At 41.8% G+C, this 17,280-nt stretch overlaps 1 protein-coding gene across 2 annotated transcripts in view; it reads right to left on the bottom strand.

The window, feature by feature from the left end:
* adamtsl2 (ADAMTS-like 2) overlaps positions 1–16,713 on the bottom strand; it is a 31,380-nt gene extending 14,667 nt beyond the window's left edge. The window contains exons 1-8 of one of the 2 annotated variants that reach the window (XM_031305654.2): positions 16,427–16,713; positions 7,298–7,418; positions 2,680–2,822; positions 2,021–2,096; positions 1,628–1,730; positions 1,056–1,201; positions 383–506; positions 47–127 (exon numbers count right to left, since the gene is read on the bottom strand). In XM_031305654.2, the coding sequence (XP_031161514.1) occupies positions 47–127; positions 383–506; positions 1,056–1,201; positions 1,628–1,730; positions 2,021–2,096; positions 2,680–2,822; positions 7,298–7,417 (793 nt within the window). In that variant the 5' untranslated portion in view covers position 7,418; positions 16,427–16,713. Of the gene's footprint in view, positions 1–46; positions 128–382; positions 507–1,055; positions 1,202–1,627; positions 1,731–2,020; positions 2,097–2,679; positions 2,823–7,297; positions 7,419–12,388; positions 12,519–16,426 lie in introns of those variants that run through there. The other variant, XM_031305652.2, reaches the window with a different exon arrangement.
* Between the last annotated feature and the right edge of the window lie 567 nt (positions 16,714–17,280).

Below are 17,280 nucleotides of genomic sequence, written 5' to 3'. Positions count from 1 at the left end.
AAATAGTTACGTGTGTGTGAGGAGCAGAAAATGAGGGAGTACCCACCTAGGACATCGGCCGACTTCTTCCTCTCAATGATCTGGATGTCCCATGATCCTTCAGGGATTTGAGTGATAAAAGAGTAACCTTGATGACAGGAAAGCAAATATAAAAGTGGTCAGGGTCACCTCATTTTTTTTTTTATATATTGCCTTTCTATTTTTATTTTAAGGTTGTTTATGTATCCAAAAAAACCTGTTCTGACCAATCCTGATGACTTTAATACTTTTAATTTCTCACTAAATGTTTGTGCGTATATTAGAGATGAATCAAGTCCTACATAATAAAATAGACAAATATTTGTGGGTGGACAGCTTGGGACAAATGAACCCAGAAGCTCACCCAGAGTCGTGGCCCCGCGGCGGAAGTTTCCGGTGACTCTGCTGCAGCTGCTGCCATCCCCCTGACAGACTCCACACTTATCCAAGGTGTTCGAGGAAAACAGTACTCCGTCACATCCAATTGGCTGAGCAGCAGAGCGGGAAATGGAAGTAGAGTATAAAATAAAACAAAATCTCCAATAAATTGTGAATAAGTTATCAGTGATAATTTTGTAATGATGTAGAAGCGAGCAAATACTTTCTATCATGAGATTTGATTCTTTTGGAAGGTGATCCAAAAAGATTAAGTGTGACATAAACTATTCTTTAAGGGTAGAATATTTATGAAAAGTCACAAAAAAAGAGCAGTGTGCATTAATTAATGCATTCAATTATGAAATCTCAATGCGCTGAGGAAATCTCAGCTCAACTTGCCTGTAGTCTTTCTGGATGAACTTTTAGACTCAATGTGTAACTTTTTGAATTCAAGACAACAGTTTATATGAATATTTTGAAATTCTACACCTCATTGCCTTGCACTGTTTGTCCGACAGCTGAAATGCTGCTGCAGCAGCTTCCTCCCTGTGGGTTTATTGTTGGTCATACAGACTTGATGTGGTGCTTTCAGTGGTGCTGAAAACTCAAAGTAGAGTGAAACTGTTTGAGGTACAAAGTAAAGAAGAAGCTGGACTCACCTCACACTTACCGTCCACACAGACGCCGCGGTAACTGCTGTACTTGCAGGAAGTGCCGTCTCGTGCCGTCACCATCAGCTGCCTCTGGCCATCGGTCGTGGTGCAGTGGAGGTCGCAGGGGTTACTGGAGATGTGAACGTAGTCGTCTGGAGAGGAAAACACGTCAAAGGTCACTGTCTTATAACCAATAAAACTATAACACAATCTGTACTTTTACCAACATATTCTCAGTCACTGCTGTTAGAAATATATCTGTCTCTTTAGCGGCTAGATGTTCCACTTTTTTCACCAGCTAGTTGCTAACTGTGTCTGTTTGTTGTTTGGTGCTGGGCAGGTACAGTAGTAGTGTACAGTGGGTTTATCAGAGCTTGTTCGCTGAAAACACTCTGCTGCTGCTGCTGCTGCTGCTGCTGGAAACAAAAGATGCTGTGATACAGTTACAGTTTTAAAGGATGCTACTGTTTTGGATGCATGGCAGGATGATGCTAAGCAGTTCAGACGGCAAAGACCTCAGTCTGCACTGTTAAATGGGGTAAAGAGAGGTTGTCAAGGCGTTTTATGGGTGTTAATACCAGGATACAGAGGTTTCCACTGGTAGTTCCTCCCATTGTAAAGCTGTGAGTTGAAGGACCAGCACTGCTCCTCTCTGAAGCTCCTCCCAGTGGCAGGACATTCCTGCAGGGCAAAGACAGCACAGACCATTTAAAAGAGGTCTGCTTCACACTTGTAAAGACTCAGTTTTACAGTATGTAATACAAATAAATTCTTTTTAAGCGTTTATTTGTGCAGGGATGGTTTTCTGATCGCTCTGAACCCCGCCCGGCTTCACTTTCAAATAGCTACACACAGTCACGCCTGGAGGCCACCTGCCACAACCACAGCCCTTTACTGTCAGCCATTCAGAAGGGCTGTGTTTGTTTTAATAAAGATGTGAAATAAAGATGATGAGAAATTAACTGACTCACTTTAGTGTTGCAGAGATGATATTTCTTAGCAGTTCCTGTGCAGGTCATGTTGTCTTTCCCTGCAGCAACTTTCTTTCTTTGGACAGAAAACAAACATTTGGAGAAGTAACACCATATAAAAAGATCGGACATAAACCATAATGAATAAAATATCGGGTTGATACAGTATGTGTTATGATCTGTCACATGAGCTAAAATGAATATAATCCACAATATGACTGCCAACACAGATGCAGGGTTTCGACAGGTTACACCAAGTCAAATTGAATTATTTTGAATGAAATTTAATACCTACGTATATACCGACATAAAAAAAGTCAGATGTTAGAGTCCTGAAACATTGTCTGAAACAATTTCCTGATTTATTCACTGGCATTATAGGACTGGTGTTTAGATTGGCTGCAACATAAGTTGCATGTTGGTCTCATTTGTATTCGTAAAACAGCGAATTATATCTGGACTAGCGACAGAAAGAACTACAACACAGAATTAAAAAAACACAATACTATATAGCAAATTTAAGACTTTTTAAAGCCTAAAATTTTGATTTTGAAATTTTAGACTTTTTTAGACTTTAACACACTTTAAAACACGTGGCTGTCAAGTACCAAAGCAACATCACCTTATATTCCTTCTATTGTATGTGCAGACTGACTGACCGCTGTTGGAGGCAGTGTCTCTCCTGTGACATCACTCCCCCTCCACAGGCACGAGTGCAGGCTGTCCACTTGGCCCATTCCCCCCACCAGTACGTGGTCACCTCCAGCTCCTCCTCCAGACTGTTGGACGCCACGCCGTCCTCCTAAAAACACACACAAAAATACATTAAGATACACAAACAGTGGTAAATTGTTGTAGTAGTAGCATTATAAGTAATCATTATTAAGAGCTACAGTATGGAGGAGCAGCTATTTGTGGGTATATCTGAATCTGCAAACATTTTCAGACAAATCAAAACGTTTTCACTTTACATAGTGAATTTAAGTCAGATGATGTTTACTGTTCTATTCATTCCTTTTTCTATAGCTGTGCACTTTCAATTGCAGTTTTGTGAGAAGGGGATATTTAAATAACAAGTAATTTAGTTTGAGTGATGGCCCACTGCTTACCAAGTTCATTTGGCCAGCACACCACCAGGGACTTAAAGGAGAAATCCGGCCGATTTTTACCTGAATCTTGATCGCTAGATGTCACCGAGTACTGTCGATAAGAGAAAAACAACGACCAAAATCGGTGCTAGCAAACTGGAGTTGCTGCAGCTAATGGCCAGAGCTCCCAGTTAGCTAAAATGCCAGTTGTGGGGGCATGTTCTAAAGAGTGCCTTTGTGCCTCTTAACAGACACAAAATGCAATTAAAATTTCTGTGCAACATGAACAGGGCCCTTACATGACAACAAGATGCGTTTTCAACTCAGACATTGTGAAGAAACCATTTAAAGTCAAAGTTTGTACTGTCACCTACTTCTTTTACCATCGGTCCCTTCACCAAGTTTAAGTACTTGTATTTTCTGATTCTGTTGCCACAATTTGCAAAGGCACAAACACAAATCATTACTTTTCCACAGTAGATCAACACACGTTATTCTTACTCCAAGCTTCTTCCCTTGTGAACATCTCCGATCTTCACTCTTCACACACTACGCTCCGATCTGCACACTACTGTTTACCATTTCCTGCAACGACAGAATTCCCACTGGACTACAACGCGAGTCTACAGCTAGCCTTCAGTAACGATATTACTGTGCAAGCCACAGGCATAATTTGGACTGTTTCCATGTAGTTACATAGTCACTGATATGGTCATAACCACTACAATGCTCAATTACCTATTTTTGAGGGGGAAATAAACTTCAAGTTTGGTTGTTAAAATATTTTATCAGATGTGGCTTTCGTTTAGACGGCGACGACGTTTTTGGGGCTTAAAAACGCAAAAAAGTGAAACTACCCTCCAGAGTGGAAATCTTAAAAACTCTCCACTCGTCTAAAGGGTAAAAACGCAAAAGTCTGCTCCGATCTGCTAACGGTTGCACCCCATATTTCGTTACATAAATCAAAATATAGAGTGATTACTCGCCCATGGCCACTCTGCCGTTGGGTATCCACAGCCTGCCTATACTTGGTCCGGATGCCTTTCAGCTTTGATGATATCTGACTTTTACAGATAGCGTCTTTCTCGTGTGGATATGACGGCCCTCTAGGTACAAGATACTGCTGAAGAAATTCGGTCCAAATGTCTATATATTTTGACTGGCAGGACTTCCAGTCCACGCCCTGTTGTGCCTTTGTGGCTTTGTAATCTAAGGTTGTTTGGAGCAATGACTCCACCTCCTCGTCTGTCCAGACAAAATTGTCAGCTTTTGTTGTTCGCTTCGCCATGTTTTGGTTGCGCGCTACTAGGGAGAGGAGAGGGATAGAGGAGGAGGAGAGGGAGAGAAGTAGAAGGAAGGTTCTACGCAGGCGCATGGACTTGGTGGTGTTGTGTGGCAGTGCTTCACACTACCACCTAGCCGCCTGGTGTGCATACTACATCGAATTTCACACACTTTTGCGTCACCACATGCACACAGATTTCCCCCCCCAAAACGCTTGTCTAAACGCAGAATAAAAAGTGAGAACGCAACGCCACTTTTGCATTTTCTCTTCAGATCGTTTCCGTCTAAACATAGCCTAAGACCAGACCTGTTTCCCTCAAAGCCGATTACAATTGATTTGTTGCATTTGGGCCATAGTTGGTCCAGAATCTCACATCCTGCACTGAACCATTCAGCCCCTTGTTTTCTTAATGTTAACATACAGTATTTTATATTTGTTTCTGTATTTATTGTTGATTTCATATTAATGTTTAATATGTTTATGTATGCACCATCCACCAAGGCAAATCCCTTGTAAGTGTTACTTACTTGGCAATAAATCATTTTATCTGATTATAAAACTTATACATGTGGCTGGTTATTTTTTTGTTTTTTTACCTTTTTTATCTGAGAAAACGTTCATATGGGCCACAACTTTAGTTGCTCAATGGTGTTTTAAGCCCCCAACATCTCCTTCCAGGCAGCGCTGCGTCTGTTGACTTCAAGGCACCTAACCCTAACCTTAACCCTAACCATAACCATTGCCTAATCCTGGAAGGAGACGTTGGGGGCTTAAAACACCGATAAACACTTTATTTACTAGTTACAAGTATTGTTACACTCTGGTATTGCTACTTTTACCTAAGTAAAACTGAATACTTTTTCTACCATTGAGTTACCATTGAGTAAATGTAGAATGTATTAGCTGTTGTAGTAGTATTTGTAACAGCAGTCTACAATATCTTGTAGTACAAGTTGTGGTAGTGTTAGTGACCGCAACAGCAGTCGCAGTACTGTAAGTTCTACTCTGATTCCACTGTGTAAAACTGCGGTACAGATGATCTGACGGTCAGATCACACAGAGTGTGTCAGAACCAAATACATTCACAGTAGATGATTGTCACAGTGTTTTGTTCTGGGGCTCTAACGTGTGAAGATGCTCAGCATTTCACACATGCCTGACGTGCAGGAGTAGCATTAATTCAGGCCGATGGCTGCGTCCCTTCATTCAGACAGATTCATTAGAGTGACTGTTGGAATGTGCACTGAGCTCCTTGTAAAGGTGTGAGACAGAGCAGCTGGGAGAGAGGGCGAGCGACATTGGTAATACCAGACAGAGAGCGTAAGTGAGAGAGAGACGGGGAGCGATAGATGGGTACAGAGAGAGTGAGACAGGAAATAGTGAGGGTAGAAAGAGAGAAGAGAAGTCACTGATTGGTCGAAGATCAGTTTGACAGCAGCTCATCATAGTGCTCAGATTACTTTTTAAAGTTAGTATTTACACTTTGCATGTTGTTTCTTTTTACAGTTTTATTTTAGCTGGACTTAAAAAAAAAACGTTTTATTTGATCTTTCTTTATTATAATTTTGATCTATTTTTGTCACATTACAACAGTTGCCCATTTTCGTCCTGAAACGATGGCGATCGACCTCTAAAACTGAACCCTCCTTAACAGTCAGGAAGACTACTCTTTGCATGCTTAAGCCTGTAGTTTTATTTCTCATGCACCTTGCCATTCACTCATCTTACTCATGCCTACTAAGTATTTCCTTGCTATCCTGTCAGGGGCTGTCAATCATGATATCGGCTGGTCACATCAGCTTATCTCATCTATCCATCATCACTGCAAAACATCCTACGTCGTTAGCCTATCATCCTGCTGCTGCCTCTGTTTAAGATTTATTCTCTCTGCCTTTAGTACATTTATGCTGTTATGCGTGCAGTACATTCATGGCTGTTATGCTATTTAAATCTGTTCTCCTCTCTGTTGCCGTCAGCTGTCATTTCAGTGCAGATCGTTACAAATGGCAAAGCGCCCCTCTACCTCCCCATCACTGCCCAGTCTAGCAGCTTCATCCGCCTCATCAGAATCATCAGCCACCACCACCAGTGTCTGGACTCCATGGGGGGGGGATTTATCTCGCTGCTGCACGGGTTACGAATCTCCCCGTAGATTCTAAGCGCCAAAGATTTTCTGCCAAGACTCAATCATCACATCATCCGTTATAATAAAGATTCATCTTTACTTCATTCACTTGTCTCTTCTGATTAAACTGTAAAAGTGAAACATTTTGCAGGACATCATGCAGACAACATGCTCTTGGTGAAATAACAGTCTACTGTATGTCTACTTGAAAATGCAGGATTTTTAAATGCTGGAAACCCTGCTAAAATAGGCGATAGCATGTAAATAGGTGAGTATGTATGCCCTTTTATTTTTTCTGGTGTCAGATCGACGTGACAAACCTGCAGGAAAACAGGGTTAGTAACCACTAAGCAGCATGGAGACCAGTGTTAATGTTACGGTGGTTTCCTTTTTTCTTTTAATCTTTAGTCTCTTTCAAACTCAGTGCAGACTAATTTGGAATGGAATTTGTGGCTGAGATGACAAGGAGTCACAGCATCACATCGTAAAATGGGTGAAAATTAGCATGTCCATCCGGGTGTCATGTTTCCATCACTGTCGATCAGACCTGCAACAGAAATACCCATGACTACTGCAGAGTAATTTGACCCGGAAATGAATGCAGATTGTAACCTATCCTGCTAAAGACAAAAGCCAGATGTGAGTGGGTGTTAGTGGGTCTGTTGTCCAGTGGGAAAGGGGCTTTTGACAACCAATAATCTAAGTCGTTTAGTCCCCAACACATAAGGATGTGGAGGACGAAAGCACTGCAAGTCATCAGTGGGTTTGCCTGTGTGTACCTGTGTGTTGTGCTCCTGCAGGCCCCTGGTGGACAGGTTCCCCACAGACACTGCCAGCGTCAGGAAGCCCAGCAGGACCACGCCCGTCTCCCCGCACTGTTCCCACGACCACACCCTCATCCTGTTTAATCAGTGAGACAGAAAAAAAAAAAAAAAACGGGTTTAATATATCAACCAAAAAGAAACATCTGGTGGTGAAGAGACCGTTCAGGTACTAAAAGTTCCCAGGTCATTGCTGCAGCAGCTTGGTGCAAGAAACTGACCAGCTCCTCCAGGCACTGACCTTTGTGTAGAAAATATATAGTCATTTAATTTCTGACATAAAAGATAAGCAACACATCTCTACCGTTTTGGGAAAATCTACTATAACCCAGATTTCTAATGATCACAGTAGTAAAATACTATGACCCTTGATGCTTATTAAACATTTTAAAACTATAAACACAGAGAAAAATGTTCCACTGTAATGTTCTGCCTAAATCTGCCTTGTGTCCTGTTTCTGATGAAAGACAATCAACTGCCAGAAATCAGAAACCTCTCAATCACTCAACACTCATCATCATACACGAGACAGTTTTGACCAAACACAGAGCAGCCGACGTTGTGATTATGGAGGGAAACCTGACTGTGTTTCTAGATGGAAGCACCCAGCAATGAGTCTTTAACAATGGCTGAAGGGTATAAAGGGAAATATTATGACCACTAATGAGTTCTCAGGGCCTTAAAAACCCATGTCCAGGCACTTATGTGAATTGTGTATGAAAGCATATTGCCTAGACTTGTGGTTGTTTTTTTTCATCTCTTTTCCCTCTCCAAATTGAGGCTTCTCAGCTTCCAAAGCCACAAAAGGGCCTCGAGTTGGATTTTTTTTTTTTACGCCACGAGAACACATTTGTGGTCTTAATATTTCCTTTCTGACTCTCCAGTGAAATCCCCAGCCACCAAGAACATCTGTGCTTGTTTAGGACAGGATACCTCAAGTGTTGCTGTCTTTTACCTTTGCACAGACAGGAGAGTGTCTGACAGTAAATCACATCAGTGTTGATCCAAGATACAAGAAAAAAAACAGCAGAAAGTGGACACACCCAACACTTAATGAGGTGCAGAAAGCTGTAACTGCAGAAGTTTCTGTACCTCACAGATTTTACAATACAAATGTACATGTTGGTGCCCTGATGAAAATATTTGTACTGGTGTCTATTAAATTATGAAAAAGACCCTTAGACTTCACATTTGACATGACAATTCAAAAACATCAACAACAACGTGCAATTTTGAATGCCACTTTAGGAAATGGTTCAACATTTTGGAAAATTACACTTATTTGCGAGAGTAAAGTGGTTTGACAAGGTTAGTCAGCAGGATGATGAAAAAACTACTGGCCCGATTTTCATGAAACTTGCTGGGATGACGACATTTGTATATCATAGAAGACTGGACTTTTGGCTTCGGCAGATGTCTACGTCCTCCGAGTGCCTTTCTACTTTGTTTGTTTGATTGTTCCAGAAGCCTCAAAATAATCTATCTCCCTTCAGGGATTCTTCCTCTGTCTAACAGCGTCCTAAATGCACTTACATAAACAGAGTAAAGTGCTTATAAAGCTTTTGCCTGACTCACATTATTGCCTTAATTGCATTACAGTTCTATCTTGTACCGTAAGTGCATACAAAGCTGGCAGCTGAAAGATGTCCTGGATTACCAACCTGATCTCACAGAATTCCATGAAATGAACACAGCCCCTTAATTCAAAATCTGTGAACTCTGCTTCAGATGCAACCCAGTACGCACTGTCAGGCTTTCAAGCACGTCAGAGAAACACCAGCGAAACAACGGCAAGGCAAGTGAAGGGCATTTTCTGAGACAATGGCCGCTCACGCCAAAGCCGGCGTGCCGGCTGCAGGTATTTCAATGTGCTGGCAGTCTGTGGCAGGCTGGTGCTGGCAGGTGGAGGGTGACACAGACAGGCTGTTGAGAGGCCACAGGTGTTGGAGACGGGGAGTTGGACAGCGGACGGGCGCGTATAAAAGTTAAACAAGCCCCACTGTGCTGGAAGGACGAAGGTAAGTTTCCTAGGACTTTACACAGGTAGGCCTTTGTTTGGCTCTTCAGACTATAAGGAAATGTAGATGTCTGTATGTAAAGGCTGACATAAACAGGCACAGACACACAGGAAAAGGAGGGTACTTGAGCAGCTCTGCAGTTGTATATACAAGTTTAATGACTCAATGAAGCCTTTGATTTGTTAAACTTTGTTAAATACTGAACCAAAAACCTAGGTTTAGAGTAGAAAACACCCACCGCAGACTGCAGAATTTCCTGCAGCATAATCCAATTTTCTTTACTTGATTTGTATGATCAGTATGAACCAAATACATAACTATGTTACATTTATAAATATACCATTTACCATCAGGAAAAAGAGACAATGTGCCATTTCACACAGCAAAAGTACATTGGGAGTACCTATGGTTGCATTTGGCATTTGTGGGGAAACCTGCAGCTAAGCGACAAACAGAATTGGTGTATTTTATCATATTTTGGCAAACGTATAGTAGTGTCTGGAACATACAAATGGATAGTGGAGAAGTTAGTTATGCTTCAGGGGTAATTTTGAGAAGGCCTTTCTACAGGTGAAAAGTGTTTGATACAACAAAAGTTATTTTTTTTCCAGTGGAGAATTTCTTTAAAGTACAAAACTAGTGAATTATAATGAAAAACATCCTAAAAACATCTTCATAAAGTACTTTTAACACTGCTGTTTTTGAACTTTTATACTGGTTTTGCAAAGAGCCTAAATAGGATCCTAATACTTAAGGGATTTAAACTTAATATATACTGTAGATGAACACACATTTTGATGATTCTCAGTCTCTCTGCATCAGGAATGTGTGCTTTAAACAGACAATTACATGCACACAAATGCATACATGCACACTCACAGAATATACAAACATATGCCTACATACTGTAAGTATATTCATACTGTATACACACTGCACTGACAAACGCACGCTGCACTTTAACTGTCGAATGGATATTCTTTCATTTTGCCTGAAATAAAAATCATGAAATTAGGTCTTTGCTCTTGCAATTTTGTTGGAAATAAAAAGCACAAATCTATTTCAATATTCAAACTTTTGAATGTCTGAATCAGCAAAAGTCGGAATAATTTCTGAAGGCTCACTGCTGCACATCCACACACAGTACTTACTAACACACACACACACACACACACACACACACACACACACAGACAGACAGAGCTTCTAGGAAATGGTTCATAGTACATCCCGTGTCCTCAAGTCCAGTTAGGGAGCCTTGTTAAAATAAGCAAACAGCTCGTCCCGCCCTGTTTGCAGTCTGGCTTTCTCTGGCACTAAATATTGGTGACAGGTGTCTTAAAGCAGGCGCAGCAGCACCTGGACTTCATTATCCAACCAGACACAGCTGGAGCCCTGCCAGCTGCCAAACACACACACACACACACACACACACACACACACACACACGCACACACGCGCACACACACACACACACACACACACACACACACACACACACACACACACACACACACACACACACACACACACAAAGAGGAGACGGACACTCAGTCAGACACAGCTGCACATGTGTATACACTCAGCCAGTGGCGTGACTGAGTACACATACATACACACGTTGGCCACCGTGCACGCTTAGGCTTAAGCTTGAGCCATGTGCACGTACAGGTATGCAAATGCCCTAGCATGAATGTACACACTTAAACAACTCACAATCACACACTTTCTCTTACTCACAGAGACTTGCTTTCCCTCTCTGCTGCTAACACACACACATTCACATTCTTACATCTATACTAGAGAGGACAATCATTGACACAATATAATGCTTTAACATACACTAAGTCTAAACTTACAACTAAGTCTAAGCCGTTTTCCTCAAATAGCTCCTTGATGGTGTGGACAGGCTGACATTTCTTCTTTCTTTGTTATAATATCCTCAATTTTGTCAACTCACCTCATTATCAGAATCAGAAAAGGATTTATTGCCAAGTAAGTAACACTTACAAGGAATTTGCCTTGGTGGCTGGTGCATACATAAACACATTAATATGAAATACACAATAAATACAGAAACAAATAAATAAATGCTTAGCTTAAACATCTTTTTTTCCCACAATGTTGTCACTTTGCCAAAATGTCCTCACATTACTTAAGTGCCCCTAGTTTGAAGTAATGCTCTCACTGTGATACAATGTTTTTTTTGTTCCGTTTTTTTTTTTTTGTGGCATTTTAGGCCTTTATTGGATAAGACAGCTTAGACATGAAAGGGGAGAGAGAGGGGGAATGACATGCAGCAAAGGACCGCAGGTCGGAATCAAACCCGCGGCCACTGCATCAAGGACTGAGCCTCTGTATATGGGCGCGCACTCTACCAGGTGAGCTAACCAGGCGCCCAACTATGATACAATGTTATCACTTTGCCGCAACGTCCTCACTTAACCATAGTGTCCTCATTTTGGTCAACCAACCTCATTTTGCCACAATGTCCTCACTTCGCTGAAACATACCTATTTTGGCATAGTGTCCTCACTTTACCATAACACCCTAATTTTTCAGAAATGTCTCCACTTGGTTGAAACATCCTCACTTCACCACAGTGTCCTCACTTTAATCAACCATCCTTGTTTTGCCACAAAGTCCACACTTTGCGAGAATGTCCTCACTTTATGCTGTTTTATTTTTATTTTAGTTGTATATACCTCATTTCTTTTACTTTCTCTATTTATCTGTATCATTGCTGTCATGTTCTGCTGCAACAACAATCAGACAAGCCATCCCCAATTAACTGGTAATTAGTCTGAAATGTGTCCCCTAAGGTAGTCTGAGAGTCAGGAACACACATATAACCAAGCCCATGCACCCAAAGAGAAGCACACCCCAAACTCTCTGTGGGTCTCTCTGGTTCAAACACACACACACACACACACACACACACACACACACACACACACACACACACACACACACACACACACACACACACACACACACACACACACACACACACACACACACACACACACACCATTCAGAATCAGCCTGTTGCCTCTTGCTCGTCCAGACAGGGTCTTCCTCCTTCCTCCTCCCCTTTGCTGTCATTTCCCAGCCAGTCTGGCAGAGCAGGCACAGAGGACAAAAGTAAACACAGTCCCCTCATCCTCCCTGTCTCCCCCTTTCCTCATCCCTTTGCCGTCCCCACCCTGACAGCCCCCGGGGGCCCCTCGCCTCACTGTCTTGTTTTTGTAGCGCTGGCAGCCCCAGCAGACAGACAGACAGACAGCAGTAGTCTGTCCCCTGGGAGGCTGGACTGAAGCAGAGCAGTCAGACCGATATATCAGACCAATACTGGACGTTTATTATCTAATACTGGATATCAGCCAGGCGCTTCTGGCCACCTGTAATATGAATATCATACAATTTACATGAAAATGTTTCACAGGTTAAAAAAAAGGTGCTGAAATGATGAATCGATTATTCAATTTTTCAAAATCAACAACTTTGATGAACGAATAAATGTTTAATACATTTATCAAAAATGCTAAACATCCGCTGGATTTGCTGCTTTCTCGCTTTTATACGATTTTAAATTGAATATCTTTGGAGTTTAGACAAAACAAGCTATTTTACCAGTAGATCAAACTATGATTTTATAAAAATAATCAATAGTTTAAGTCATAATCAATGGTTGAAAAATCATTAGTTGAGGCTCTACAATAACATGTACGTCCTTGTAAAAACAGAAAATGAGATTGGGGACATTGGTGTGGCGAGATGGAAAAAGGTGAGAATGGACAAAGGACCTTCAAGTAACGGTGAATATGTCTTAGACCATATATAACTATTTTGAATAAACTGGGTGCAAGAGATATCCCTGTCGTCTCAAATGTCTAATGCGCCCGTCCACACTCCATCTCTTTAAGTACCTAGCACACACTGCTACGCTCTCATCTTTGTGAGAGTTGCAATAGACACTGTAGTTCACGCTGTGCCACGAGCAAGCATTATTATGCTCCTGTACATATATCTGAGATACTGTTACCACAATCTAATAAGCATACGTCACCCACTGACAAGCAGGCAAAGAAATATCGACATGTTCCCATGAGAGCTGGCCAAAAAAATATTGGTCTGTATACTAGACAACAAACCAATGGACTGCATTTACTTTTATCCAAAGCGTTTTACAATTCGCAGATCATTCACACACTCACTTAAACACCAATGGCAGCAAGCTTCTATGCAAGGTGCTGTTTTGGCCATCTTGAGCAATTTGGGGCTCAATGTCTTGCCCAAGGACACTATGTACAGTGTGACATGTGAACAGGAGGAGCCATGGGGTCCCACCGCCAACCCTGCGATTAGTGTTCGGCACTCTACCTGCTTAGCCCCACCTTAATGTTTCAAAGGTCTTGCGGTGGGCTTTAAGTGTTTAAGAGACCACAGCGTCCAATGTGACGAACAAACAAATCAAACTTGGGGAGGAGTGTGGGGTGGCTGTGGATGTCTGCTTGTCAGCGGGACTCATCACTGCTGCCTTTTGCTCCATGAGCCATGAGCAAGACTAAGAGGACGAGTAAGCAAGGCAGTCTGGGAGGGTTGAGGAGAGGTCAGCAGAGTTTAGTTGCCCCCTGTGGCAAACAGAGGCCAGGGTAGATTGCTCACACTTGAACTCTGACCTATTTATTGACTTGTTCTTCGGGGATGGCTTTCCCAGGAAAACAACCAGGCTCAGTTCATCTGTATTACATTCACTCGCAATAAAACAAAAATGAAAGAGCAGGTTTTTGCGAAGGCAAGAGAGCCCATTAGTGGTTTGCTGACCACCAGACTTCTTGGAACAAGTCTGTGCAGTTTAGCACACAATGCTGCCATTCCAAAAAAAAGTGCACTTATCTATTTACAAACTGCACGATGACTGCTGTTTTCACAAACTATATTCAGTATGAGAAAACTTCATGAACGGAAGACAAATTCTTAAGTTATTGTTTGCAGTAAAATTAATCAAGGCTTAACGGGGGAAGAGCGCCACCTCCTGAAACTTTAGCAACAGAGAATCCAAAGAAAAAATACTGCTTCTCTATGGCGCTACAGTCGTCCTCTAGACGAAAAAGCAAAGAAGCAACCAGTGTATTTAGCTATATTTAGGAAAAACAACAATTGTTTGGAACTTACTGAGCATACAAATGTTCAGCGGAGAAGTGGATGATGCTGCATGAGTAGTTTCTAGAGGAGTTTTGATTCTCTTTTTCCGGCATAAAAACAGTCCGCTGTCGTCACTCTGAATCTAAGCTGACCAGAGCTACTTTCTGCAGGTAAAAACTTTACAGCCACCTGGTAGGTATGCAAGGTATAAAGGCAACATTTGATTTGCTTTCCATCCAACATTTTACAGTGACAAACTGCGATGGAAGTTCAGCCAGATTTCCAGTTACAATTCTTATTTCAGTTGTGAAGGGGTTTCAGAATTAGTTTGTGAACACAGCCTGATCATTAAAGGTATTGCTGTAAAGTTTGCAGCCAGTATTATAACTGAGACATGGGACTAAAGATGATACTAAGTGTAATTCCATGAAAAAAATCTTAGATACAAGTATAAGAAGCAAATACAATGCATGTTGGAAAGTATGCTAGTAAGCTAACACTTAAAACATTCCTTCAAATCATATCTTTAAGACTTAAACACATGATTATAAGTTATAAAATGGTACTGAAGGTGTTAACTTTTAGTTGCTCTGACATGAAACTGAAATCTACTTAGCCATTATTAGCTCCGCCAAGGAGGTAATGTTTTCGTTTCGGTTTGCTTGTCTGTCAGTCTGTCGGCAGGATTATGGAACTGCTGGCCACATTTTTTTATGAAACTTGGTGGAAGGGTGTAGCATGGGCCAAGGAAGAAACCATTCAAGTTTGGAGCGAATCGAAATCACAGGGCAAATATTATTGAGATATGATTATTATTTTTCACTTCCTTTAACACTGCAAGATAGGGCATTTGGACTTGGCGGAGGTTTCTGCCCTCTGAGTGCTGTTCTAGTTTCAACTGCATTTAAATGGATATTTTTCCATCTTATCCATATCAGTGCAAGTAGACTAAATGTTAGCAACACCTCTCAGTATAATGCAATACAATTCAACACCGCCACAAACTACAGCCTTCAAAGTAACCATTAAGTTGAATCTGCCCCTCTCTTTCTGAAGATTATAATCTATAATCACCAGAGGTGCAGCTCTTTAAATGCTGTTGAAACAATAGTATGTAACCTACACATCAATCAAACTTTCAGACCAGATTTAAGCCACTTTAACATCGACGTCACCAAATCAGTCCTTCTCAGGTATCTAAGTGAGTTATAAAAGATGACATCCTCAGATAGAGGAAAATGAGTCCTGATATTTCATACCTGAGCCTCTACCACAAACTCATCATCTGAAGTGACACCTAACTTTAATACTGAACCAAAATGTGCTTGATGTTAGCACCAGGAGTCCTTTTTTTGACACTTTCTTACACGAGTAACAGTAAGTTTAGTAAGTTTTCCAAGTGAAACTTGAGAGGCAAGAAGTAGGTAGATTTTATCCTGTAGTTCTCTGCAACAGTAAAAACAAAATCCACAGTTTGACAAGTAGCACTGGCACGAATGTTAGCCTCTACCTCACCAGTTTATACACACACACACACACACACACACACACACACACACACACACACACACACACACACACACACATCTCCCAACAGCTGACAAGTTTCCAGACAGACTCTGGCCTCTCCAGGCACACACACATATACACATGCATGCCTGCACGGAAACACACACACACACACACACACACACACACACACACACACACACACACACTCCTGAAAGAGAGTCAGCACTATTTTGTGGATTTGTTTTGGTCTGGTGCAAAACACTCATTGGCTCTGGTGTACCTCGTAAACACACACACACACACACACACACACACACACACACACACACACACACACACACACACACACACACACACACACACACACACACACACACACAGAGGAGGTTTCAAATATTTACACACTCACCTCGCCTGCAGCAGTCCAAGGGCGTCTCGGTCTGTGTTGAGGATGCCGCTCAGTGTGTGTGTATGTGTGAGTGTTTGAGTGTGAATGTGTGTGTTTGTGTGTGTGTGTGTGTGTGTGTGTGTGTGCGTGTGTGTGCGTGTGTGTAAATGTGTGTGTGTGTGTGTGTGTGTGTGTGTGTGTGTGTGTTTGTGTGCCAAGGACAGCGGTGGTGTGTTGTGGTGTGCTGGTGAGTGCTGCTGTCGCTGTGGAGTGAAGAGGAAGAGACAGACAGAGGGAGGAAGAAAGAGGGGAAAGGAGGTAAGGTGTGCTCTCCCTGCATCCCTCTTCCTCCTCCTCCTCCTCCCCATGCAGTCAGCAGGAGCAGCAGACGGAGAAGGTGGGAGGATCAGAGGAGTTAGAAGAAAAAAAACCAGGAGCTGGCTGCTTTGCTTTCATTCTCTCTGACCTAAGTCTACTGAAGCACACATGGATATAAAAAAATCTACACAAATAAAAACTTTACATATTTGTGTTATATCCAAATGTACTTTAACTTTACACCATCCTACTGTCTGCCTCCATCTTTCCTTATGAATCTGTTGTTGGGGTGAAGGGCATCACTCCGAGAGACAGACAAATGAATGGACAAAGACGAAGACAAAGACTGATTGGAGACAGACAATGTAGTCCTCTGCCTCAATACTGAGCTGAAACATGAATGTCCGGAAAAAAACTCTCATTAATTTTTCTCAGGTTGCACATATGTTTTTTTGGTAAATCGATATATTTCTCAGTTTTTTGCTAAAATACTGTAGATACTGATGTTTTTCCTTGAGCTGGATGTCCTGCATAAGCTCAATGTGCAGCATTACTTT

This window comes from Sander lucioperca, chromosome 2 (assembly GCF_008315115.2).
Source record: "Sander lucioperca isolate FBNREF2018 chromosome 2, SLUC_FBN_1.2, whole genome shotgun sequence".
In the NCBI taxonomy this organism is placed as follows: domain Eukaryota; kingdom Metazoa; phylum Chordata; class Actinopteri; order Perciformes; family Percidae; genus Sander; species Sander lucioperca.
The sequence above is the reverse complement of the archived record's forward strand: the minus strand, read 5'-3'. Positions and strand labels throughout refer to the sequence as shown.